The 26099-nt window shown below is 48.9% G+C and overlaps 1 protein-coding gene across 1 annotated transcript in view; it reads right to left on the reverse strand.

The window, feature by feature from the left end:
• The window catches only part of mmd (disintegrin and metalloproteinase domain-containing protein mind-meld), a 111593-nt gene that overhangs the window by 66842 nt on the left and 18652 nt on the right, over positions 1-26099 (reverse strand). The window contains exons 3-8 of the mRNA XM_037220420.1: positions 21884-22032; positions 20093-20137; positions 19487-19569; positions 15164-15233; positions 10714-10860; positions 1873-2076 (exon numbers count right to left, since the gene is read on the reverse strand). Of these exons, the coding sequence (XP_037076315.1) occupies positions 1873-2076; positions 10714-10860; positions 15164-15233; positions 19487-19569; positions 20093-20137; positions 21884-22032 (698 nt within the window). The remainder of the gene's footprint in view (positions 1-1872; positions 2077-10713; positions 10861-15163; positions 15234-19486; positions 19570-20092; positions 20138-21883; positions 22033-26099) is intronic.

Below are 26099 nucleotides of genomic sequence, written 5' to 3' on the forward strand. Positions count from 1 at the left end.
AGTGAAAGTTCAAAAGCACCACCCCATGATTCATATATAGAGTGATTAACAGAAACCTGCGCACCTATTATCGGTAGACGGGATCTTTGACCTGCTCAGAATTGACAACTTGATATAACCAAGTGCTCCAATTCAGGATCAAGGGAGGGCCATCTAATAAAACGCTATGGTTTACAGTATACTTGCTATCTCAACAAAACTCCCTGCCCTCTGCCCGCAGGTCCAGCAAATTACAACTCAACGTCTTGCACAGGCCCCTGGCTCTGTCAGTTCGGCTTGGCAAGGCACATGCGCTATTTTTGGATATCCAGGTTTCATGAAATCCCTAGACGTGTTTGCGACGATGGACACCATTTATATAACAACCTGCACGCTACCGGCTCTCTTAGTAAGCCAAAGGGCTCTCCCCCATATGACTGAAAGGAACATCTCACTATCCAATGATCCGACCGTCCGGAAATTATTCGTCTCGTACAAACCAGAGGTCTGTTTTGTGCACAACAGGCTATTTGAAGGCTTTGCTGTTGCTGACGAAAAATACATAGTTTTCTTCCGGGAACACTAACGCGGTCCAATTATTGCTCCTTGCAGGTGATCCTTGCTTTTGGAAAATACTATAGGATGGTGGAGCGTGAACACAAAGAAAAAGATGACAGCAGACTGACAACATAACAATGTATCGCCTTAAACAATCTTTCATGAAGGGGTGATGCAATATTATACCCGTCCCCTGCCCGTCTACCTTTCAATGTTGGGAGCTTTTAAATAATTTTAGACCTGTCTATTTGTACATAGTGGCAAATTGAAGATATTCCGCTGCTTTTTGGAAGTAAATGTGCAGTACGACATTTTATCCTTTCATGAGGTCCCTTGCCCCGACTGTCTACAGGATGGGCCCGTCGGCCCTCTACAGGATGGGCCCGTCGGCCGTCTACAGGATGGGCCCGTTGGCCGTCCACAGGATTGGGCCGTCGGCCGTGTACAGGATGGGCCCGTTGGCTGTCTACAGGATGGGCCCGCCGGCCGTCTACAGGGGCGGTGTTTAGGTGGGTCATGACGCTTTCGGTTACTTTTAGTGTGCTAGTTCAGCTACACACACACACACACACACACACACACACACACACACACACACACACACACCACACACACAACACACACACACACACACACACACACACACACACACACACACACACACACACACACCACACACAACACACACACCACACACATATAATATATATATATATATATATATATATATATATTATATATATATATATATATATATATATATATATATATACCTTAGAAACAGTGTTCCTCGTTTACGGTTACATCCAAAAGTTGTGCAAGAATAAGTCAACCAAACCTGGACCGACATGCCAATCCAAGTAGCTATGTGTGACATTCTGGTACACACCGCGCATGCGAAACGGCTGTTCATGCTTTGTACGCTAATGTTACAACTCATTTCACGACACGTCCAAAAGACCCAGCCCTAGTGCAAGCAACAACTCATACGACATAATGTGCTCGCAGATCTTTGCTGTTAATGTGACTTGTATTCCCGTTGCGTTTTGGCTGGATATCAAGGATTAAACGCAGCAGGTGCTGATTGTTCCAGGAAAACCAAGCTCGGTAACTCCCTTAAGCCTTGAACAGCACGCATCACTCCTTTGATATTCAGAATGGTTTGTCCACCACCACTTGACGGGTCCAATAACTCGGCACAACCGAGCGCCCAGGCTCAAGCAAGCAGCTCACCGCGCGCGGGAACTCCCCACAGCTTCGCCCAGCACCAATAGACGCGCTCGGTAACTCTGCACCCCGGTGCACACCACACCACTCGCCGCGCCGTCAACTCACCATGGCCCTGTCCAGCACCAGAGCCAGCTCGATGTGCTTGATGGCGTTCCGTACATCGCGCGGCGGCCGGCCGGTCCAGCGCTCGACCGGGTCCTCCATGGTCTCGTCGCGTTTCTGGCGCAGGCCCCACTCGTACATGCGGGTGTTGGCGCACGCCTGCTGAGCTGGACTGCGCGCCTCGTATACCAGGTGCGGGTGCTGAGACTGCGGGCGCGAGGCGGCGGTCAGAGCTGAGACTGCGGGCGCGAGGCGGCGCTCAGAGCTGAGACCGCGGGCGCGAGGCGGCGCTCAGAGCTGAGACTGCGAGAGTGAGGCGGCGCTTAGAGCTGAGACTGCGGGAGTGAGGCGGCACTCAGACCTAAAACTGCAGGCGCGAGGCGGCGCTTAGTGCTGGCACCAATGAGCTGGCGTCTATCGCTTACAAATGTTTTCATTGGTGCCGTTAGGCTGTCTGGACATGTCTGGCTTCGACGCCGCTTGCACATAGAGCTGAACACTGGGACTTGTAGAACAATAGGAAATGTTCCGCTGGGCGAGTTTTGCACCCACAACAATTTCCTTGAAATATGCCCAGAATTACATCCCATTACAGCTCGGGGACGCCTTCTTAGTAAAAAGTTTGGGGAAGTTTGACCGTTCCGTTGATGGCGTTTCCAGCTAAACGGGTCTCAGAATTTCGTCCTGATTTTCTGACGCGACCATTGACAAGCTCGGGCCACGCTCGTCCGGATCACCGCCAAGAGTGTTTGGAGGACCGAATCACGCGTCACCTCGCGGAACGCAGCTGAACACAGGCTCAGGCTTGGCTCTGTTCAAACTCTTGCCTCAGACAGCTCTGCCCCTGTTCAGACAGAACAGAGGCAGAGGCTCAGCAAAAAGGCGGCCGTGCTAGGTCATCGCCGCAGGTAAAGCCTACAGTGAGCCCTGTGGCGTGAAACCCGCATGTAACATTATCCTACGAACCGGATCGGCCGAGCTCGGGTTCAGATCCAGGGCACAAAACGAGCCCTGCTTGTCAAGTGCTCTGAGCCCGATGCCACCCGTGCAAACCATTCGAAGTGACGAAACACAAGCTAACGCGGGCATATATGTCACTCAAGGCTGTAATGCTTGATGGGAAGAACCAAACGCAAGACCATGATTTTCGAGTACACAAGCCGAAGTATCCACGCTCGTACCTCGGATAAGTCAATGACAACCTGAAAATATTGACATCGGGAGACGGTCGCCGGACAGTAAATATTGCGTCATCTGCCGGGTCTGCCGCGATACCACCGTCTACTACCACTGCACTGCAGTTAACAGTCTGTTCAGTGACCGCAGCCTGCAGTGAAGCAAGTGACCCAGTGAAGCGCATTGATCAGGGCTGGCTAACCAACTGTCCAGTGACCGGCAGAGGCGTCAACAGTGATCAGCTACCTGCTACCAGTGACTGCTGTCCCTGCGGTCCAGCGTCTGCCGTGCAGTGACCGTCTCAGATCAGCAGCCCGTTACTGCTGACTGCTGTCTCTGCGGTCCAGCGTCGGTCGTGCAGTGACCGTCACTGGCCGGCCGTCTGATTGCGTGTCACCGACAGGCGACGGCCACCTGGAGCGCGCTCGGCCGGCCGCCCGGCGCGCCCCGCCGCCGCCAATCAGGCCTTATTGAGGCAATTCGGCCAGCGGCGGCCGCGCGCCGAATCAGCCCGGCGCTGATCGATTCTCCAGAAGTTCGGTGTCAACGGCTCATACGCGCGCATTCAGGCGCGCCGCCTACCGATTGGTGCGCGCCGCCGGCCGTGCCGGACGCCCTCGGATGGCCGGCGGCGGCGGCAGGTCAGAGGTCAGGCCCGCGGGCTATCGGCGCCGCGCGGCACTCGACAACGGCTGACACCGTCGTAAAGCGCGGCGCTCACGGCGCCGTAAAGCCGATCGGCCAGATGAAAACCGGGAGGAGATGGGGTGCATGGTAAGTTCGCGCGGCCGTCGGCGAAGAGAAAGGACCTCCAGCGAACTTCCAAACGAAGCACAAAGACCATCCCTCCGCATGGGATGGACTCGCGACGGCCGCTTCTGGTCATATTCAGCGCTACGCCCTTTGAAAAGAGAGCACTTGCCCTGGACGTCAGGCCGGTGATCGTTCGCCGCGTGTCCGACACTGGCATCACGAGTCTGCGGCCACAGTGGCCCAGCTCCACGCCGTTCAGATGGAAAACATGAGTGGCGTTCGGAGAGGTATCTGCCCCAACACGGCCTGTTATCCTAGCGCTGGGGCTGATTGGTGGAGAAAACATTTCAGTGTTTGTCTCGAGCATATTTGAAGACCTGATGCTCTTCAAAAGCGAGTGGCGCGAGATAGCATATATCAGCTGCAGGGGCGCCACTCTGTACACTTTTGAGGGCGGGGGAGGGAGGGGTTGAGCCCCCAATTCTGACCTCAGCCCCGTCAGCGCTCCTCCGAACTCCTCCCAATGCATACGAGGAAAAAGAGGAATACCGACCCAATGAGATGCTGCATATTTATCTAAACTGTTGGTAGGCTGGGCACCTAAACGCATCGCCATAGCCATTATGCTGGCTTTAAAAAAAATCGTGTAATATGGATACTTAGTGTTTTAATCATGCCAAACCCCTCGTATGTTAAGATGGTCTGCAAATAATAACAGGCTTTCCTCAAGCTGGCACAGGTGGATCAGGGCAAAAAATGATTACAATATGCAGCAGCTGTTAAACATAAAAGGGGGCTCACATGATGGTTGACTAACGTTTTGCCTCACAATGACAAGCTTATTTATCGCACAATCGTTTCCATGGGTAGCAATTGTCCGCCAATCCAATGGCAAAACACGAGCAGCGACATTGGTGATAAGAGATTCCACATGCGTTAAATAGTTACTGCAAAATATGCTCCAGCTGGCGCCTGGGCGGCCCAGGATGACCAGCCGCTGAACATGCCGCAGGCGGTCGGCTATCATGTCAAGGTTGTCGACAGTGGTGTGACCCATCGCAATACTTAACTTGGCTTTGAGTTCTTGAAGGTTCGCTGACTTATCCACGTGAATGTGATTCTTCGTGTTACCCCACAGCATGAAGTCCAGTGGCGACAGCTCAGGCAGGCGCCAAGCCACTCCACAGCAGACTTAAGATGTCCAGTCCAGGGAAACGCTCCTCCAACCAATCCAGTTATGTGTGGTGTCAACTCGTTTTGCTAGAGCCTCTCCTCGCCCCGAACAATTCTGTAAAGTTGCCCAGAACCGCCAAAAGGGACAAAGCGGTAGCGGTGTAGCGTTCTGAGGTGGTGTTGACAAAATCGTCGTTTGGTCCCGCAAGGTTCTTCTGTAAAGTCACGACTTGACGAGTGTGAGCCCAGTGGTGACTGCCACTGTTCTTTGCCATGTTTTGTCACTGAGTAGTCATTCGAATGCCCGCACAGTCCTGAAGGCGCGAGAAATGCCTTTGTCACTATTGAATAAAACGTGGATTGACTTTTGTCTGGGCCGCCCTATTTACACGGCGATTTGACATTGAGACAATCTGTTTACCTCGTCTTTCTACGGCTTCTTTGTGAGACTGCTACTGTTCTATCGTTCACCGAGATTTTACGGAACAATTGGGAGACCTCGCTCAGTGTTCTTAGCATCTGTTAGCACGGAAAATAAGGGATATTTCAGCGCAATTGCGTTCACACGGCTGGTTAATCATGAAATACACACACTGTTCCCCAAAACTGTAATGCATTATGTTTACCATCATGCTTTGCAGATTTAGTCCAAACGTTTTGATTAAATGTGTTTTTGGGGTGAGCGCCCCCGACAAGCATCGCTTGTTGCAGGAGCTCCGATCCCACTATCCGGTCATAAAATTCCGGTTCAACGGCAGCGTTTTGCAGCGAAAGTTGACCGCGCTGCATAGCTCGGCGCGGCCCACCCTGCTCTGTGACGTCACCTGACGGCAGCTGTCACCGGCCGCAGGCCATCCCGGCCACGAACAAATAGCGCACGCCGGAAGCGACTCGATTCCATACTGTTACTGGGGAGGGGGGCGGGGGGGGAATGGGAAGGCAGACGCTCTCACCGAGTCACCAATTAGGATGGGTCACTGCACGTTTCGGAACGTGACGGGTTAAAATACAGTTCGACGGTATGGCTTCCACCTGGTCGTACCTTCGATGAATGAAATTATCACATCTTGTGCGGTGTACTCCAAGGCGAAAGGAATATTGGGGTGGTGTTGATCGATTTTAACGAAGAAAGCTGACCGTGAACATGACTTTAAAACGACGTTTTTGAGCCTAACGAATGCTTTATTCATAACGTCATTTAACCATGTCCCCCTGGTGTACTGAAGGTTGATTGCTTTTTACATGAAAACTCCCAACTAGTAACACTAAAACACCAAAGTTCAATTTAAGATTGAATGAGATCAGTTCAGATTGGACAATTTCTTAGGACTCGCCATCTGAGAGCTATGAAATAACCTTGACCTGCCATAGGTCGGCGACCTTACGGAGTACACAACATCGTGTGTACCAAAAGATCGGTTTTTCAATTGTCTGCAAACATAACGGGTGACCATGCTGTGTCGTTCGGAACCTTGTGCAGAGAATATCATTTTTTTGTCGCGGTGTGTGTCAAACTGACACCCAGCCTTGTGTTAGTGCGCCCTTTATCCAAAAATCAAAACAATTCTCGCCTCAGCTGCTTTATAGCATCTAACCTAATCTACTTCACACAGGAACGGTAAGCTTTATATAATGCACAACTCTAGGGTAGATATATTTACCGTTACATGCAAACAAAGTATAATAGAATACATTATATATAACTCTGAGATGGTACAATGCTTCTAAAATATAACGCGTAGTAAGTACTAAAGTCAATTAAAATGACTTCCTTACGATACTTATGTACGTGCTATTCGTTAAATAACATGTATTTTGAACGAACTGTTGGTCACAAGCCTTGCTCATAGAATCGGAAACATGAACTTTATACCAGATTAAATTAAACTTTTCGATTCTGCGGGCAAGGTCCGTGACCAAAAGCTCATTAAAAACGCCACTTTCTCAACAAAGGTCACGTATACAATTTTGTATGAAATTCATCTTAATTTCTTTTAGTAAATGCTACTCTAGCACCGTGTGTGCTCACTCATAAAATACATACTGTGTGCTTATTCCGAACGCACTTTGCGTAAGCAAGAAAACCTATAACAAGGCGAAGACAAATTTATTCGCGGAAGTAAAGTCACAAACCATATCAAACGAAATACACAATGATCCGGCGTTAGCTTGGCGTTATGTATTGCGTTAATAATCTGGCGTTATATCTTGTATTGCTCTACTTTGATCACAAGAGCATTCTTGCATTCCAACTTAATCCTCTCTCCGTTTTACACCTCGCGGGGCTAGCCGCCCTCTCGGACAGACGTGTTCGTGATGCATAATCTTTTCCGAGACCCTGCTTGGTACCATTATCTTAACCTATCATTCCTACATCCAACCCCTCATCTATTCCCTTTTGGCACTGAAGATCACAGTTTAATCACACATTTCGAAGGCATAAGAATAGCCCTATGCACAGTGGATCTGTCGGAATAGCCAGACACAAATGCATTTCGTTCAGTACAAACAAGCGGAGAACACTCCGTGTTCTACCACTCTATCACATTCTGTATTAGCTCCCGTTTCTCTGTTCTTGCCCCCCGCCAGCAGTTTTTGCATGATCTGGTCAGAACGATCAAATAACTAAACGTTTGGCCCCGAGGAATCGCCGGTGGGGATTGCACCTGGCCGCCTGGCCACCAGGAGACGCCTCCGTCCGCTGGCGGCTGGCCATGATCTCCAGCAGACCAGCCAGGTGGCCGGAGCCAGGGACGCCTGGCCACCAGGAGACGCCTCCGTCCGCTGGCGGCCGAACATGATCTCCAGCAGACCAGCCAGGTGGCCGGAGCCAGGGACGCCTGGCCACCAGGAGACGCCTCCGTCCGCTGGCGGCCGAACATGATCTCCAGCAGACCAGCCAGGTGGCCGGAGCCAGGGACGCCTGGCCACCAGGAGACGCCTCCGTCCGCTGGCGGCCGAACATGATCTCCAGCAGACCAGCCAGGTGGCCGGAGCCAGGGACGCCTGGCCACCAGGAGACGCCTCCGTCCGCTGGCGGCCGAACATGATCTCCAGCAGACCAGCCAGGTGGCCGGAGCCAGGGACGCCTGGCCACCAGGGGACGCCTCCGACCGCTGGCGGCTGGCCATGATCTCCAGCAGACCAGCCAGGTGGCCGGAGCCAGGGACGCCTGGCCACCAGGGGACGCCTCCAACCGCTGGCGGCCGAACATGATCTCCAGCAGACCAGCCAGGTGGCCGGAGCCAAGGACGCCTGGCCACCAGGAGACGCCTCCGTCCGCTGGCGGCCGAACATGATCTCCAGCAGACCAGCCAGGTGGCCGGAGCCAGGGACGCCTGGCCACCAGGGGACGCCTCCGACCGCTGGCGGCCGAACATGATCTCCAGCAGACCAGCCAGGTGGCCGGAGCCAGGGACGCCTGGCCACCAGGGGACGCCTCCAACCGCTGGCGGCCGAACATGATCTCCAGCAGACCAGCCAGGTGGCCGGAGCCAGGGACGCCTGGCCACCAGGAGACGCCTCCGTCCGCTGGCGGCCGAACATGATCTCCAGCAGACCAGCCAGGTGGCCGGAGCCAGGGACGCCTGGCCACCAGGGGACGCCTCCAACCGCTGGCGGCCGAACATGATCTCCAGCAGACCAGCCAGGTGGCCGGAGCCAGGGTCGTCCGCCGATCAATTCCATTGTCGGGGCTGGCAAATTGAAGGGCCATTCATCTCGAGCAGAAGTGGGCCATCAGTAGCGGCGAGCCAGAGCTGAAGTCGTGTCAAACCCGAACCGATCTCCCAAGCTCACAAATGGCCGAAGGTTGTTCCCCACAAATGGTCGAAGGTCGTCCCCCCACAAATGGCCGATGGTCGTCATCCCACATATGGCCGAAGGTCGTCCCCCACAGATGGCCGATGGTCGTCTCCCCACAGATGGCCGACGGTCATCACCCCACAGATGGCCGATGGTTGTCCCCCGCAGATGCCAGAAGGTCGTTCTTCCACAGATGGCCGATGGTCGTCCTTCCGCAGATGGCCGATGGTCGTCACCCGACAGATGGCAGAAGGTCGTCCTTCCACAGGTAACCTATGGTCGTCCTTCCGCAGCTGGCCGATAGTCATCCTTCCGCAGATGGCCGATGGTCGTCTCCCGACAGATGGCCGATGGTTGTCCCCCACAGATGGCTGATGGTCGTCCTTCCGCAGATGGCCGATAGTCGTCCTTCCGCAGATGACTGATGGTCGTCACACCACAGATGGCCGATGGTCGTCCCCCACAGATGACTGATGGTCGTCCTTCCGCAGATGGCCGATGGTCGTCCCCCACAGATGGCCGATGGTCGTCCCCCACAGAAGGCCGATGGTTGCCCCCCACTGTCACAAGATGGGTTGCTATGCAACCATGTTTTGACAAATCAGGGTGCGTTGCTCCTCATCTATCCATCTGTGCCAGTACTGCAGAACTTATCGGTCATTTGATGGTAAACGCCCACTTTTGCACACTTTGCTAAGGCATACGCACTATTCTTATACCAGTTGTAGTTATGCAGGATGACATCAGCAAAGAACGGCCAAATTTCCGTTGATCTGTTGCGGCGCCGGTCCCTCAAACACAGGCCGAACACCAGCAGGCCTTGTCGGACGTCTGATGCAACTAGCTATACAATGACCTAAACGGGTAAACAAGATGGCTATGCAAGTACATGGGTATAACTATGCCATGGCAAGCTGATCATATGAAATACATGGTTATACTAAGCATGTATGTTAATGGTTTCTTTGGAATGAGATTCCCAGGGCACGGGGTGCATCCGTCACGAAACTTTACCCAGCAAATTTCACAGACGTGATCATTAAGCCCGTGTTTAGTAAACCAACCACAGGATCACAGGGCCGTTGCAAGAAGTACCGAGTCGCGCGACATCATATTGGTATGTCAGCCTCACGCGAAATTTGCATGCAGCTCCTCGAAGGCTACCAATTGGACGATTTAACTTGAAATGTAAAACCTCGTCAACGCCAACCCGGCTCGATCGCGCCCTGTTTCCAGGGAGCACTCAGCTCAGGAGAACCGACAATGTTCATCAATTTGTCAATGAAGACATCGACCCCATCTAAGTTTGATAAAAAGGAGTCTAGAACAATGTCATTAGCCTGGTTTTAAATGAGAAAACTTCTTCACTTTGGGGAGGCAAAGCAAACTTGGTCGGCTCTTGGAAACCCGTGGAAGCAAGCCTGGAGCCTGCAACTTCCCGTGGACTTTGTGATGAGAGCTCGGTGTAAGGGGCCAAACCCGGAAGAAAATATTTAAAGGTGGCCTGCCACAATCGGCACTGTACAGGACCGACAACCCGCGACATGTATGTTCGCAATACCCAGAGGAACGGAAATGTCCAACGCGACTTGAGACAGCGATATGTGACGATCATAACTACACATAACCAGGTGGACATGCACAACTGGCTTTCCTTGTAGCATTGTCGACCAATCCAACATGCAATCAGAAGGAGGCGCCCTGCCGACATCAAGCTTTCACTACCTCACGCTGTTCTGGTGATACGCCAACATAAAAAACAAATGGCGTGCTTCCCGTGCGCGCCCGAGACGCAAAGCCAAACGTCGCCGATTGTCCCACAATGGGTCCATGGGCCATAACATGCGGCGAGCGGGGTCGTGTGTGTGTTTGCTCACGACACCGTGGTGAGTGTGCGACACCGCGCCGCTCAGGCGCTGGGTCTGTCTGGCGACCCACCGACATGTCACCGCCGTAGAACGGGTGGATGATGAACGTCTCGTTGCCGATCTGGATGACGCCGGACACACCGTTGCACGTGCGCATGGCGGCCACGGCGCCCGGGTAGTTCTGCACCGTGCCGTGGTAGTAGCAGTGCTCGATCTCCTGCGAGGGAACGACCGGCGACCGTGAGTGAGACGGCCGGCAGCCTCAAGGCCGAGGCCTACAGCGACAGGCGGAGGCAGCAGGGTCGACGGTGTCGCAGCGTCAGATAATGCAACCTCGTGTCAGACATACATCCAGCCCCTGTAGAACCAGTGCTTCTTGCCTTAATAAAAACCTTGTATATGTGGTTTGTATCCCCGCCGAGAGGGCAGTCTGCTCACACGTTTAGGTATCGAACGAGTGCGGCACACCAAATCATTGAAGCAATTCCAGTGATTTCGGACCAAATCCGACCAGAGCTTTCAAATACGTCTGAAATGCACTGCTGGACAAATCGGAATTCATAAGTTCTAGGCTCCTGTAAGCGCTGCAAGTCTGGCACAACTTCCATTCATTGCTGCTATTGCCGACTGCCAAGGTCAGTGCGACTTCGGTCCATTTATTGGTCTGACTAGCCGGCGTCAAATTACGGAAGCCTGATTGGGAAATGCCACGCATTCATTTATCTCGCCGTTCTCATTCATCTCGGCGCTCCCGATCTCCGCGATGGGTAGGCAAATTATCTAATATACCAGCGCCGACGTCGTTTGTCCAGTTTCTTTTGGGGCCAGTTTGGCGGATAGAGAATATTGCGCACCTGAGCTTCACCAACTTGTACCTTACGTCTATATGGAACGTTTTTGGACCGCAAAAAGCTTATAAAAAGACGGTGAAAACACACAAAGCTGAATTTGCTGTGAGACTAGAATCGGTAATACTGCCTTTTCAGTCAGCACTTGCGAAAATTACGCAACAAGTGAAGACTTAATGAAACCTAGTGCGCTAACCACAACACTTCGTCATTTCATAGTTTTGTGATGCATTGTTTGCTCCTTAAATATGCTTTACTATCGCCAGTGTGTTAGACAATATAAAACAGGAGCCATGATTGATTTGCAGCTCTAAAACTAAATACTTGAGAAGGTCTAAAATGTCTCGAGGATCACAGATACAATATCTAAGGTAAAGCTTTCACCATTCTGCGACGGTTCGACTCCCCTTAATTTTCGCACACTAAACGTCAATATATGGGCAATGTGATAACACCGGTATTTTGGGCACACCCATGATAACATATGCAACATAAGGCATTATGCGACCAGTAAGCTAACTTTATCGCCCCATGGCTTGCAGATCCCGCCCTGCTGAAATCATACCTTACAAGCTCTGGGAAAATCGATGACCCTTGGATAGTCCTGTCAGTAATGTCAAGTCAGGCCAAAGCTTTGACTTATGTGCCCTCGCGTGACCTGTGGAAGATCATGCAATTCGTATCGTACCTGAATCTATCTTATGCCTTAGAAGGCCCTCATAACGCGATATCCTTATTGTTATGACCGGTGTAGTGCTTGATGTAGCCGAAAGGCCGAACACAACAATACAATCCTAAAAAGCTTGTTTATCCATCCCATGTCCTAAAACGTTTATTGCTCATTGATGCTCTTCAGTTTTTAACATGATTAAGCTAATTTTAAGCAGCTTTCACGCGTCTGGTGGATTGCGCTGACCGCCATTCTGGTGGTTTGGAGAACACCGTCTCCTCAATGAGGACCAACTCAAAAAGCTGGTAGAAGTTGCAAAAAGCTGGTTGCAAAAAGGCTTGGCTGCAAAAATCTGGTAGAAGCCTGCTCATTGGCGGTGACTTGCAGCAGATCTACTACCGTGGTATTGCCACGCGGCAGTGACAAGTTGTCACACTGCTGCATGTCTGAGAGAAAAAGATCGGTCATGTCGCACTAATGCCTAGCCAGCCTATGACGTCGGCAGCCTATGACGTCCACAACTTAACAACACTGGCATTACAGCTTGAATATTTCATTACGCAAGAGCAAGTGGAACCTTCCGCTTTAAAGCTATCTACAAATTGCATTCCCCCGGATACATTATTGCTTGGAGTTTGCCAAAAATTGCTCAACTAGGTTATAGTGAAATTCGGTGCCACACTTCATCGGGAATGCATGCTTACTAACAGTGCATTACTTTCCCGCAAAAGTCTCTTCAGATGAATACGCATGACATTGCGCTGCATGTTATAAGTGAAACACTCCAATGCAAACAGGTCGTTCTGAACATCGACGCATGTGCACGCGCAGCACCTGCGTCTGGCGTCATCAGACGATCAGGGCGACGCGCCGCACGTACTGCCCGCGTCCCCGGCCCGTCGCCCGTCCGGGGCCGCCGACCGCCGGCCGCGACCGTCGGCGCCGCGCCAACAATACCAGGCCGACGGGCAGCCGGCGGCGGCGGCGGCGGCGGCGTCGGCGGCGATGCCGTGCGCCGGCGCCGCGGCCGTCGCGCCGCCGCCGCCGGGCGAATAACGGAATTAGATATTGCTGTCTTTTGGTCGGGGATCCATAACAAATCAGCGTCGGGCCGCGGAGGGCGGGAGGCGTGGTAAGCAGGGGGGGGGGGGGGGGTAAGCAGGGAGGGCGCCGAAGGGATAACGAGGCACGGCCCGGGACGGGACAGCGGCGGGGAAGACGGGAGAGTCGGAAGATCAGTGGGAAGAGACGGGCGGCATGGGATGTTGTGCCCGACGGTAATGACAAAAAACTACGCGGAGTACAAAAACATGTTGATGGCAGTGGTTCAGCGAAAATATGCATCGCATTGAACAAACGTAGTGGAATACTGCATACAAAGATCGATGCAGACATTTCAGGCAACGCCTGGAATACCAAACGTGAATTCGACTGAGATAACCGCTGGGGAAGAAAAACGCGTGACATGTATTTTCGTATACACAACGCAGAATGTCGTTGACCAAAGCATGACCTCAGGCCAAGGTTGTGTGCTTGATTTTAGAACTCCCATCCTTTTCCCCTCTCTCTCACTCGTTATGTCTCTCCACGATGTTAGTGAAAATATCGCTATATAGGCGTGCTAGCAACGTGGAGAAACATTGGCCTGGGGGAAGAGGGACAAAATAGAAGTTCTAAGATGAAACACACGAGCTCGAACTGGGAAAAGCTGAGGAAAGGGTGCTTTCAATAGTATGCGATTTTCCCTTTCTCTTTCCAATCTCTCTCTCTCTCTCTCTCTCTCTCTCTCTCTCTCTCTCTCTCTCTCTCTCTCTCTCTCTCTCTCTCTCTCTCTCTCTCTCTCTCTCTCTCTCTCTCTCTCTCTCTCTCACTCACACTCTCTCACATCATGCGAGGGGATTTACCATTCCCAAAGCTTCTTCGACGGAACGTGGGAAGGTTCTTATAATTAGTTTTCGTTCCTGTCCGAAAAATTATCTTCGTGCACTCAGGGGTGAGAAATACCTGGTCAATAATTCCAGCGTAAAAACCCATGTGCCTACGTTCATCCCATCAAAACGAAAGCTGGGGAGGAGGAACGGAGAATGGAATGTATATCAAAAATATCGCATTCATGTCGTGTTTCATATCCAAAAGCGCAATTTGTGGTAGCTGCACATACATCTATACGTATCGCGGAATCCATGAAAGTGATATTGACTGGCGGCGGAAATATATATATATATATATATATATATATATATATATATATATATGGATAGATAGACAGATAAATAGATGCTTTAGCACATACAACATACACTATTTACTCACAATTGAATACAAACGCGCCTGCCTAGATTTTGTGTCATTTCGAGACATGGCCCCGGATGTATGTGGTTGTAAAGTTGGGAAAGAACAATTTTCTGGAAAATTTTGCCCTTGGCCTGACATAATGGGATCAGTTATGGACATAAAGCATACAAATAAAACCAATCTCAAGATCTGTTGAGACCAACCATCTGGCATTTTCCGCTAATCCCTATCTTCATTATCCTGGAAATGCCAGGGGGTCGCATCGACCCCTCAATCAGTGCGCATTATAAAAAAACGGCGAATCGGAGCGAGGGGCAAAGATGCATCAGTTGCGAATGGTTTCCACATGACTTGATTCCACTTTTCAGACAGGGGACTATTCATTCAGAAAATTCATGATAAGATATTGTCAAAACTGTTCAATAGTTTAATCTTATAAAAAGAGACCCAGCTGTAGTGAAGACCACGTCGAGCAGGCTAGTGGTTCAACATTAGAATCCATAGTTCTGGCTGATCGAAAAGTCATCAGCATGGGTGGAACCCAAAATCTACCCTGTTCATCCATGCGATCGTACTGCACATAACAGTTAAATAATATACATCTCGTATACAAATCCAATTACCATGGGTTTGGGTAAACTGTGCTCGTTTGTTATGCACTATGACAATGCTCCAAAGTACATGTGGTAAGTATGCAATAAACTCACCTGTTTTGAAATCTGCTCCGCTCCCTTTATCAGGTAGTGCTTGTGGATAAGGTTCGGTGCTAGAAGTTGCCTGAAACCATGAAATGTTATGTTCAGAGGAAGATGGGCATTATAATAACACGACCTCCTAGTCGATCATGCTCACGAACGTTGAATAATGCCTACCCTACTTCATACCTACGGAACCGGGCCTGAATTTGGGTATCTGGAAGAAAATACGTATATAAAAACAGCAGCTTTGACGTAAAACACTCATTTGAACACTCTACGCATAATCATCACATAAAGATCAGTAAGAACAGACGCTACGTAGAAATATGTGTTAAGCATCTGCAATATTCGCTTCAATAAACTGGCGCAGGCAAGAGCGTGCCGTCGTAGTTGCTTCGGTACTGACGCCACTCACTCTAACCGAGTACCGCCGGTATAGACTGGCCGTAGTTGCTTCGGTACCGACGCCGCTCACTCTGACCGAGTACCGCCGTTATAGACTGGCCGTAGTTGCTTCGGTACTGACGCCACTCACTCTGACCGAGTACCGCCGGTATAGACTGGCCGTAGTTGCTTCGGTACTGACGTCGCTCACTCTGACCGAGTACCGCCGTTATAGACTGGCCGTAGTTGCTTCGCTACTGACGCCGCTCACTCTGACCGAGTACCGCCGTTATAGACTGGCCGTAGTTGCTTCGGTACCGACGCCGCTCACTCTGACCGAGTACCACCGGTACAAACTAGCCCTAGTTGCTTCGGTACCGACGCCGCTCACTCTGACCGAGTACCGCCGGTATAGACTGGCCGTAGTTGCTTCGGTACCGACGCCGCTCACTCTGACCGAGTACCGCCGGTATAGACTGGCCGTAGTTGCTTCGATACCGACGCCGCTCACTCTGACCGAGTACCACCGGTACAAACTAGCCCTAGTTGCTTCGGTACCGACGCCGCTCACTCTGACCGAGTACCGCCGGTATAGACTGGCCGTAGTTGCTTCGATACCGACGCCGCTCACTCTGACCGAGTACCGCCGGTACAGACTGGCCGTAGTTGCTTCGGTACCGACGCCGCTCACTCTGACCGAGTAACGCCGGTATAGACTGGCCCTAGTTGCTTCGATACCGACATCGCTCACATTGACCGAGTACCACCGGTATAGATTCATCACCGAATTACCGATTTCTGGTACCACGGCTACGAATATTGTGCCTCAGATGTACATAAATGTCACGTTGTATACTCGTATCGTATGCGTCCATATTAATCAGCGAGCAAAAGAATCCAAGTCGTCGCTGTAAGCCAGTGAGGGAATAGAGGGATGTGTACAGAGCCATCGCTGGGGAGTAAAGCCGGAAGAATGCTTGCCATCTTTTAAGACACCGCCAGCAGTCTCCAGGGTCCGTTCCAGTTATTGGTGCGGAGGATGCACAGAAACAGATACGTGACTGCACCACTCTGGGGTCAAACCTCCACCGAACGCTTTTGTGTGCGAAGGCTGTGTCATGCTCTAGCGTCCCCTGCTGACAACTCAAGAGACTTTCTCACCAAACAACCATTGTTTATGTACGTACGAAAGGAGTGCATAACATAAAATAACTTGGGAAGTTACGGCACATTCTTCCGATTCTCGTCGCATACTTGTTTTTGTCAGCGGTTTCTCGTTTCGTCACGATCCGTCTACAAAGTCGAGACATCGGCATGTTGTGGACGGCAGAATAGCATGCCGTCATGTGGCTGGACTCCTGTCCGCCCACGCCGCGGTCACAGCACGGCCGAACAGCGGCAACGGTAGGCGAGATCGGTGGACCAGAGCGTCGAACACAGTAATGATCAGGGAGTGGCGCCGCAACTTTCCACGCTTACAAATAACTTACGGATAACATTTCAGCACGCCCCACCCCCGTGCTTTCGAATGGTAACGGCTGAATATGGAATGATGGATGCTGGTAGGAAAATAGCGCGTCTGTTTTTAATCTGCTGTTTTTAATATGATCAACGTTTCAAGAAAACTGTTGTGCTGTGAGCCAATAATCTGTGCGAGCCATGTGTGTCAAATCGTTTTTTTTCAAAGAAAATTTTGTGGACCTATTGCACTGATATCTGCAATGCCAAACATTTATGAAACACGTTGCCCATTTCCTGAAGTGGACAAAATAGTTCGGAAGCTCTGAAACGTACAAATCACATCTTGCTTAACCCGCTCCCAGACGGGAAATTCCCCACAGGGTTTTTCGAGCGCAGGCCAAAAACGAACGCTCGCAGCAGCATGGAATCGTCAGTGCTTGTTTAGCTATCCATTAATTTTTTGGTAGAACGCTGAATTATTTTCTACCAATATCAGTGACCAAGGTCAGGTCAAAGAGTTCAGTCCCTAAAAAATTGACTGCTTATGGCTTTTTGTAAGTCAATGGCTATTATTAAATCTTGCTTTAGTAATATAACACGTGATAGTACCCACAGTTTGTGTTTTTCAAATTTTTCGAAGCAACTAGCACGGTGATATGAAGTTAGGTCTACGCTTGCTTATTTTTGTAAACAATGCAAGTTTGTACGTACTTTTGTGTAATTTGGGTTTTTTAAATGAAGCAAAAAGTACTGGCTTAGATGCAAAACCATAAATCCAGAGCACGTGACCTGCGTCCAGGTCATGATCTACCTGCATGGGAACCTTCTGCAAAACACAGGCTAAGCTCAAAATAGGCTGTTTTATCCACTAACTTTGGACGCAGAATTAAGGTCTCTACTACAACCAAGTTGTTATGTCATTCTAATGCATATTGAGGTCACAGTAGGTCACGTGAAGACATGCAATGTCATATGACAGAATCAAAGGTCAAAGACCTCTGGTGTTACCAGCTGAGAGGCTGGTTAAATGAGCGACGCGTTTAACCATCTTCGTATCGTATCTGTGAAGCTGATGACGCATAATTTCATGAACCATTTTCAGTCTGTTGCAAGTACATTGTCAAGCGTCGAAGGGACATTGTATGATGTATACAACAGCTATGTGATCTTGAGTACCGTAGATTTAAAGCCACTATTACCGACCCCAGAAAAACATTGCACCGGTCATAGAGACCCGGTTAGCACTTTTTTGGGTTATTTATGAATGACTTAGGTGAATCTCCGCTGACCTCTAGGTCAGCCTAAGTAGTATTTTGCGTCTCAAATTATATTTCCCATGGCCGCATCTTATCATATAAGCTTTATCAGTGGCACCTTGTGAAAACGTATCGTTCTTGTAGACCACCAGATGACCAAATTTGAACTGTGGCCTAATCGGACCTTACCCCTGTGGGGGAACAGAAATGGTCGGAATGAACTTCCCGCAGTCTTAACGCCTGTGCCCGTGCCCTCAATGTCTGTCTTGACGTGGAAACCTAGGTTTCAACTGCATCTATCCAAACGACCGTTTTCAACCTTTGGTAACCTGTTGCGACCCCACATTTGGCCTACGGTGAAAAATTTGACTTGAATTAATTGCGGGTTGATAAAACCTTTACAACAGTATAGTTGCGTTTCGTATACGACATCTGGAAGTTTGATATCCCAGGGGGAATTCAACTTCCCCGGCTAGGCGCGGCTGACTAGGATCCGCGGCCGGGCACAGGTCAAGTTGATATGTTTGCCAGTGATTTCCAAACAAGCTAGCAACAACCGCCCAGAAAAGATGCCTCATTCTGAAACAGCTATTGGATAACCGCTTCAGCCCCGGAAATGTCGGCGAGTGTGCTATTGCAATGATAAATAATGCAGTGATCTGCTGCAACAGAACAAGACAACGATTCTTGACGACTTGCAAAAAAACCCGTGTGTCTGCCGCCACAACATTCATCGGTAGGCAAGCTTGCACACGAGCAAAACCCAAGTCAACGACACGTAATTCTTGCAGGTGATGATGCGGTGATGCTAAAAACTGCATTGATATATTCAGGTAACCGCTGCGACAGGATTCGGAGATCAGTGAGCTTTGATCAGTTAGTGAGCTGCGCAAGCAAAGCTTATGTAGGAGGTCACAGGGGAAGCGCGGCGCTCACCGGCGCTCACCGGGCTACGGCACTCACCGGGCTACGGCGCTCACCGGGCTACGGCGCTCACCGGGCTACGGCGCTCACCGCCAACCTAGCGAGTGCACGGTGCAGTACACCGCTATTGTGACACTTGTGTGAGGCGGGGCTGAAGCTAGCTGCGGATACAGTGACACTTTCCGTGCTGTCATCAGGACTTCGTGCTTGGGATAACATCACATGCTTTGGAGTCGACAAAAACAAAACGTGATCAACCATGATGAACATTGCTATTAGCGCCGTCTTGGACACCTTTTATACTTACGAATTGAGCTTGAGGTTCAGTTGGAAATGATGGCTGAACGCCTTGATCATGAGTGAAGTTTTCTCGACGTGTTTTGTCGAAACCTGTGAAAACAAACCAATATCTGATACAAGGACACATGTGTACTTACATGGCATCACTACATCACTTTACGCTTTGATAACCGGGCAAGGAATCTCCCCTTCTCTTGTGTCACATGTCAAGTGTATTGATTACGCATCATGAGGCGTCGTTTGCCCAGCGTTATACAAATTCGACATGACCATCAGTTTGTGCGGAGATGGAGCACAATAGATTTATCAAAGAAATATGCCACACGTATGAAACTAATCGGAACACCGTTGCACACAGTGAAAAAGAACATCTGAACATGTACCTATGTGTAACTGATCAAAATTACGGAAAAATTGCGCCTAAGATTCTTCTGCAACCGACGTAAGGCAACAGAAACAATGGAGTTGGGCAAAATCAGCAACAAGGCATGCACGTGGTTCGATTCTAACCATTCGTGCCACAGCAGGGGCACATTTATATGTGTAAGAAATATACATTGGGATCCAACACGACCGAATCGTTTCTACAGTCAGGAAGGACCAGCCAACAAACCTTTTGATAAAAACCATTCCGGGAAGAGGTGTTGTCTCTCTCGAGCTGAAACAAGGTCACGGTTTCAGGCTTCGAGCATTCAAAGTTCAGACATTCAAGGTTTAATCATTCAAGGTTCGATCATTTAAGGCTCGAACGTTCAAGGTTCGAACATTCAAGGTTCGAGGTTCGTTCATTCCGACAGCAGCGTGCATGTACATCTATAGGGCTCCTGCTCTCTATCGCTTTAGGACAGCTACAGCAGAATGTCTCTAACACAAGCGTGTTAATAAGAGATGAGTAGTGCATGATAAGCGCTAAGGCTGGAAGTGCCAGGATGTCGACGTCCCCTAGCCACACAAAACATAACATAGCTTACATCGCGTTCCTTATGTCTTGGCATGTCACCTTTGTTTGTTAGAGACACATCACTTTTTCCAGCTGTCACTGTTTCCAATGAACTGATAGTATTTCTTAAGCCACTCTCGTTAAAAAATAATGTTTAAAGACGAGCACATTTGTAACCATCGAAGCAAGCATCAGATATGATGAAATACATTCACTTGTAACTATTGGTATACTTTTTAAGTGGAAAATCTGCTCTAGAAAACCTAATTTTTTATAGTAAATTTGTACCTTATTACGTCATTTTTTTATTACGTCATCATATCTTGCACGACATTGATAAAGAGCTAACTGGCGGCCATATATCAGAAAGTCGTGCTCCCGAACGCCAGGCATATACGACTCCACAGTTATATTTGTATTAAGCTTGAACGCCTCATGGCCAATGCAATGACAGGATTTAAATGACGTTATTATGGCGTTAGGGATACCTGGATGACCTTGAAATAGTCTCTCCGAAATAATCCGCACGTTGTCGCGGGCGTGAAGCTCAGAAACTAGAAATGTTTATGTCTTGGAGGGACAGGGCTGCGAACTGCGCTAAATGATATTCCAGATGGCTATTTCAGTTTAAAACAAAACAAAACATACAATACACAAAGCAAAACATACAAATGTAGCACACTTCCTTTAGTAGGCAATGCAATGCATCGTACACAACCAGCAAGGACCTGCTCCTGGTGTCGTCTTGTGTTGGAGCTGCAAGAATTCTTTGGCTTTCAGCTAAGGAAAGAACGTCTGTAAACAGCTCTCTGAAACTGGCCCTAAATCCATACCGCAAATGGTATCTTCCTCGGAAAGAAATGCGAGGCAAGGGAAATACTTTTTAAATCGCATTATCTACCGCTACTGAAGGTCAAACCACTTAAAGATAACAGGTTGATCGATGTTTCCGTCGGCGGACACCTGCAATTAGTAACCTATTTGAAGCTCATAAGAAGTTGCCAGTTGAGCGGTACTTTCACAAATGCTTGCTACAAGTTGTGGTCGACTGTGAATTGCAAATCATATGCAAGAAGTGGCTATCTAAATAATATAGGCTACTGTCAATCGCTAAATTTCCACCTTAAGCCACGCAGGCGTGAACTGCGTCGGAGCATTTTCTGAGGTGAAATCAGGTGCAACTCTTTATGGTTCTACCTGCACAGCCCCACCGGGACCAGGTAACAGCGTACGGTGTTGGCGAAACTCTAAATCGCTGTGTCCACATATGCGGCCATGCATCAGGAGCAATACTGCTTGCCGTCAGCCAATGGAGGCCGCCTTAACTATACTCCAGCGTACTACAAGAGCTGCACACATCCTAACGGCACAACCCTGTTATCTCAGATGTCAACTGACAACGGATTTTTTTATGGGACGGCTTGCGCGGTGCATATGAGGAGACTGGGGGATGAGGACGCTTACCTTGGAGGGTCCTGATTCCCTGGTGATGATGGTAGATTGCCTTCTGTTGTTACGTATCTGAACCGGATATGTAATGTAGTAATGGCTACCGATGCCGTGCACCATGTCCCTGTTCTCCTTGTAATCTTTAAATAGCCGGTTTGCCTCGTCTGAAAAGAAACACGAAGCGAAGTCAAGGTCATGGGAAGCGCTACGTTCAAGGGTCAATCTAGGGTGGGCTGGGGACAACGGCGTCGTTGCTTCAAAACACATAACAAGGTGTCGTTTTGCTCTGATTAAGCACCTTGGTAAGTCAACTGCACGGTACTCATGACGGTTCACCCCCTTTCCCCAACATATCCGGTGCAGGCCAGGAACAATTTTTCATATCGGTATCAGGAAAACCAACGCCTCCGTCCTGCCTTGACTTCGGGCAGCACCATGCCGTTATCGCATGTTAAAGCAGCTTATCTGAAGAAGGCTTTGATCGTGCGATTGTATGACATTTAAAGGTAAATGCCATTGGGAAGGTAAATTACTAGTTTGGCGGATGCAGCGGAGCTGAATGCGGAGCTTGATTCCCAGCAATGACGTCAGATTTGCACGAAAGCATGGTACATTTAGACTCAGACTCTCACGATGTACGTTTTTCTGAGCATGGTAGGCATATGCACACATAAGTCTACGGTGATGAATCATATCAATTCTGAGCTTAACGCTTCAGCGAATGAAGAAGCTTTCATGACTTCGATGAGGTACCAGAGGAGGGACGAATAGGGGGGGGGGGGGGGGAGGGGGGAGGGCTGAGGTTGTTAGGGTCGGTCGGCCTTTGATCCGTTCCCAAACCACATGCAGTTGCAGCCAGAGGAAATTTGCTCCCCGTCGGCTTCCCACGTGGGAGCCGTACGCTACACCAGCCGGGACTGTTAGGCTGTACCGCAGTGCACAGCTGCACTGCGACACACCACGAAAAAGCGCGGCGAATTTGATGCGGCCCGAGGACATGAGCGCACATATTTCGCAATGATTATGAGCACAATGATCATAATAAGTATAGTAATCAGAGGCGACCCATGCGTTGTGACAGCTATGACCGCAATCAAACCACTTTAAATGGAAGTGGTCTCGCTTGAGCCACCATGCCACTGAAACACGCCAATTTTACCTGTTTTGCCATGCAGTCTTTTTCAGCATTATCCACCCTTGGTAGTATTGGTACAACATGTACATGTCGAGACGCAAAGAAGGGATGTGATGCCAGAGGCACAAAAGCTTGTAACTGTCTCCCATAAAAATATATTATCTGAACTGTCTTCTTAAGATAGCAATGCTAGTCAGAAAAAAAGTTTGGCATAAAATGTGTGTCTCGTTAATTTTAAACTTGAAAAACATTCTACCTGTCTTAAATTTGTCTGGTATACAACTCCATTTTCTTTTTGCAAGCGAATAAGACTATAACAATATCACGTTCCAAGAGTTTCATGACATTTATGTCACGGAAAAAGTGGGTGTGGCAAAACACAGTCCCTACTTTACACACAGAATACCGTCATAATATATTGATGCTCCTTATTCTTGGCAGCAGTGTAATGTGAATAACTACACTTCCCAACTGATGCATTATCACAAATCAAGATCCCATATGACCACACATGGTATGGCCTGTTTTGCATGGGACAGCAACTTCAACCTACCTGGTGGGAGTTGCATTGTGGCAAACCTCCAACTTACAACCCATGACAAATAGGTCTAAGCCAAAGGCATCCTGAAAATAGCTTCAAATGTAGGAGGTATTATCCCCACTTTTCCAAATGTAGGGCATTGCTTTGCTTAACTTACTCCAGCAAATTATTTACCACTGAACTGAGACCACTTGACACGCATTCAAAAATTGCCCAAACTGGAACACAAAATACTTCTGAAACAAGCAAACTTAGCTCATTCGGCCAAGCTGGAAATTAGGAATAGAAGAAATTAAACTGAGTTTCACAGGAACTTCTTTCTAAAGCCAACAACCTTTCGCTCTCATTACCAGGCAATAGAAGCAAAATCAGCTTGCATGGCAATGCACTTCGTGACTGGAAATAATTCTATGACACTGTGAGAGCATGTGACACCAACAGGAGCAGTTTAAAATCAGAGAAGGTTATTTTATGGCTTGTTCTATATAAGTAATTTTCAAATGTGCACATTTGAGTGTACCAAACATAAATTGGACAGCGCTATGAAAGCAGCTCTAGGCTCATGATATTGTTTTTCCAACTGGCAAACAACGACAGGTGCACCAACGATGTTTATGAGCCTGCCTGAATCTTGCACCAGAAGAAACACCTTCTTGTTCCGTCTGTGGCACTACCTGTCAAGCAAGCATGCTCCAAAGTTTAAACTCACTGAACTCAAAACACCCTAAGCCCAGCCCAGGTGCTACCCCGCTGAAATATCGCCAAATCAGGCTGACTTTTAGTGTATTTTTCAAGCGTAAATAGCACCAGTTCCACAATGATAAAGCTTCCATGCGGTGTCCTGATATTACAATTTTACCATTCGCTTTGATGTGCGGTGAAAAAGCATCGTCCCATACTGAAAGTTCATATGCGAAACAAATGTTCGCGACCTAGATAGATTCCGGCGCCCCCCCCCCATCCCAAATCATACATGCTGCATAGATTGTTGGATAGGCGCCTATAAACGTTGGGCACGCCTAAAGTAAATGCCTTAACCAAGGCAAGTAGCCAGCTATTACAAAAACTCACTTGATTTCATTGCCAACACTAGCGTTTCATTTTCTTAAAGGCCGAACAGCCAGACCACCATGCTAAGCCTTCATGAGCTTTTTAAGCTTTGGATCCTCCCCATTTGATTTACACTCATTGTTCCCACATCACAGTTTACGACGAAGTGATGCGGATGATTGAGTAATGGCGAATAACACCCATTAAATATTACCTTCAACTCTGTCTACGCTTGTCACCTCCTTGCAATCTATCTGGCAAAACAAACACCCGGCCATGGACCAGAACGATTGCCAATGTCCAATGTCTTCAACGGAATGCTCCACATTTTATAGTACTAAAGCGAGCATAAAATAGGACAAAACGCACACACAATTATTAAGTATACTTTTGAATGCGAAAATTTGCCTTAAACAACGCAATTTCTAAACAGCGCTCCTCGAAACGGCATTGCTTGATCATATAATCGTAAATTGCACAACATTGATTGAGAGCCAACTGACGGCCGTTATATCTGAAAATCATGCTGATGAACACAGTTGCGAACTACGAGAAAATTATGCTTTTCTTGGCCCTGATCATCGGATGGCCAATGGAATGGCAGGACTTGAATGGCGCTGTTATGACGTCATGAATGCCTGGATGACTTTGAAATAATCTCCCCGAAAAAGTCTGCGCTTCGCAGGTGTATAGCTCAGAGGCTAGAGGAGTTAAGGTAATTGCCGCAAGGAAGAAATCAAAAAGCCATGACATAATATTTCGTTGAACTCGCGGGAGATGTTTGCTTGTCATGTCCTCATGTTGCTATGTCTTTTGTCTAAACAGAGTGTTTCAAGCTTTCGTTGCATTTGCTTTACACATTTGTGCATGCGAACCTTACGAAACACACACATTGGAAAAGCTAACCAAGTGAGATGCATTGCTTTCACAGTAGTGAGCAGGAAATTAAATGAGATCCTTGCCGCTGAGTCGGCTACTTCAAATCGATTTTCTGACCTATTCAGGAGGATTATGGAAAGACTCGTATTGCTGACCAATGCGTGCGCGTGTGACGGAACAAAGAGTGAAAAGTACAAAAAGTGGAATACTCCCTTCCTAACAGTACCGTGGGCCTCTATCGGGAGCGAAGCCATACACATTACGGTGATGACCTGATGGGCCTCTATTTCCCCGATCACTACTATTTCACGATTAATTTTATTGTCAGCCGACCAAAAAATTCAATTTACCATACATAAATTACTTATTTCATTCTTCCAATTAAAAAAGGCCTAACACCTGGTGTCTCACGCTTACATGACGTTGTAAATGGTGGGTCACATGATGAGTTTATGTCTTCAATAGCCAATGCAATTTTTGCGCTAAGGAGGGGAAAGAGAGAGAGAGAGAGAGAGAGAGAGAGAGAGAGAGAGAGAGAGAGAGAGAGAGAGAGGAGGAGAGAGAGAGAGAGAGAGAGAGAGAGAGAGAGAGAGAGAAGAGAGGAGAGAGAAGAGAGAAGAGAGAGC

The sequence above is a fragment of the Pollicipes pollicipes genome, unplaced genomic scaffold, assembly GCF_011947565.3.
Source record: "Pollicipes pollicipes isolate AB1234 unplaced genomic scaffold, Ppol_2.1 Scaffold_4295;HRSCAF=5057_pilon_pilon_pilon, whole genome shotgun sequence".
Classification (NCBI taxonomy): domain Eukaryota; kingdom Metazoa; phylum Arthropoda; class Thecostraca; order Pollicipedomorpha; family Pollicipedidae; genus Pollicipes; species Pollicipes pollicipes.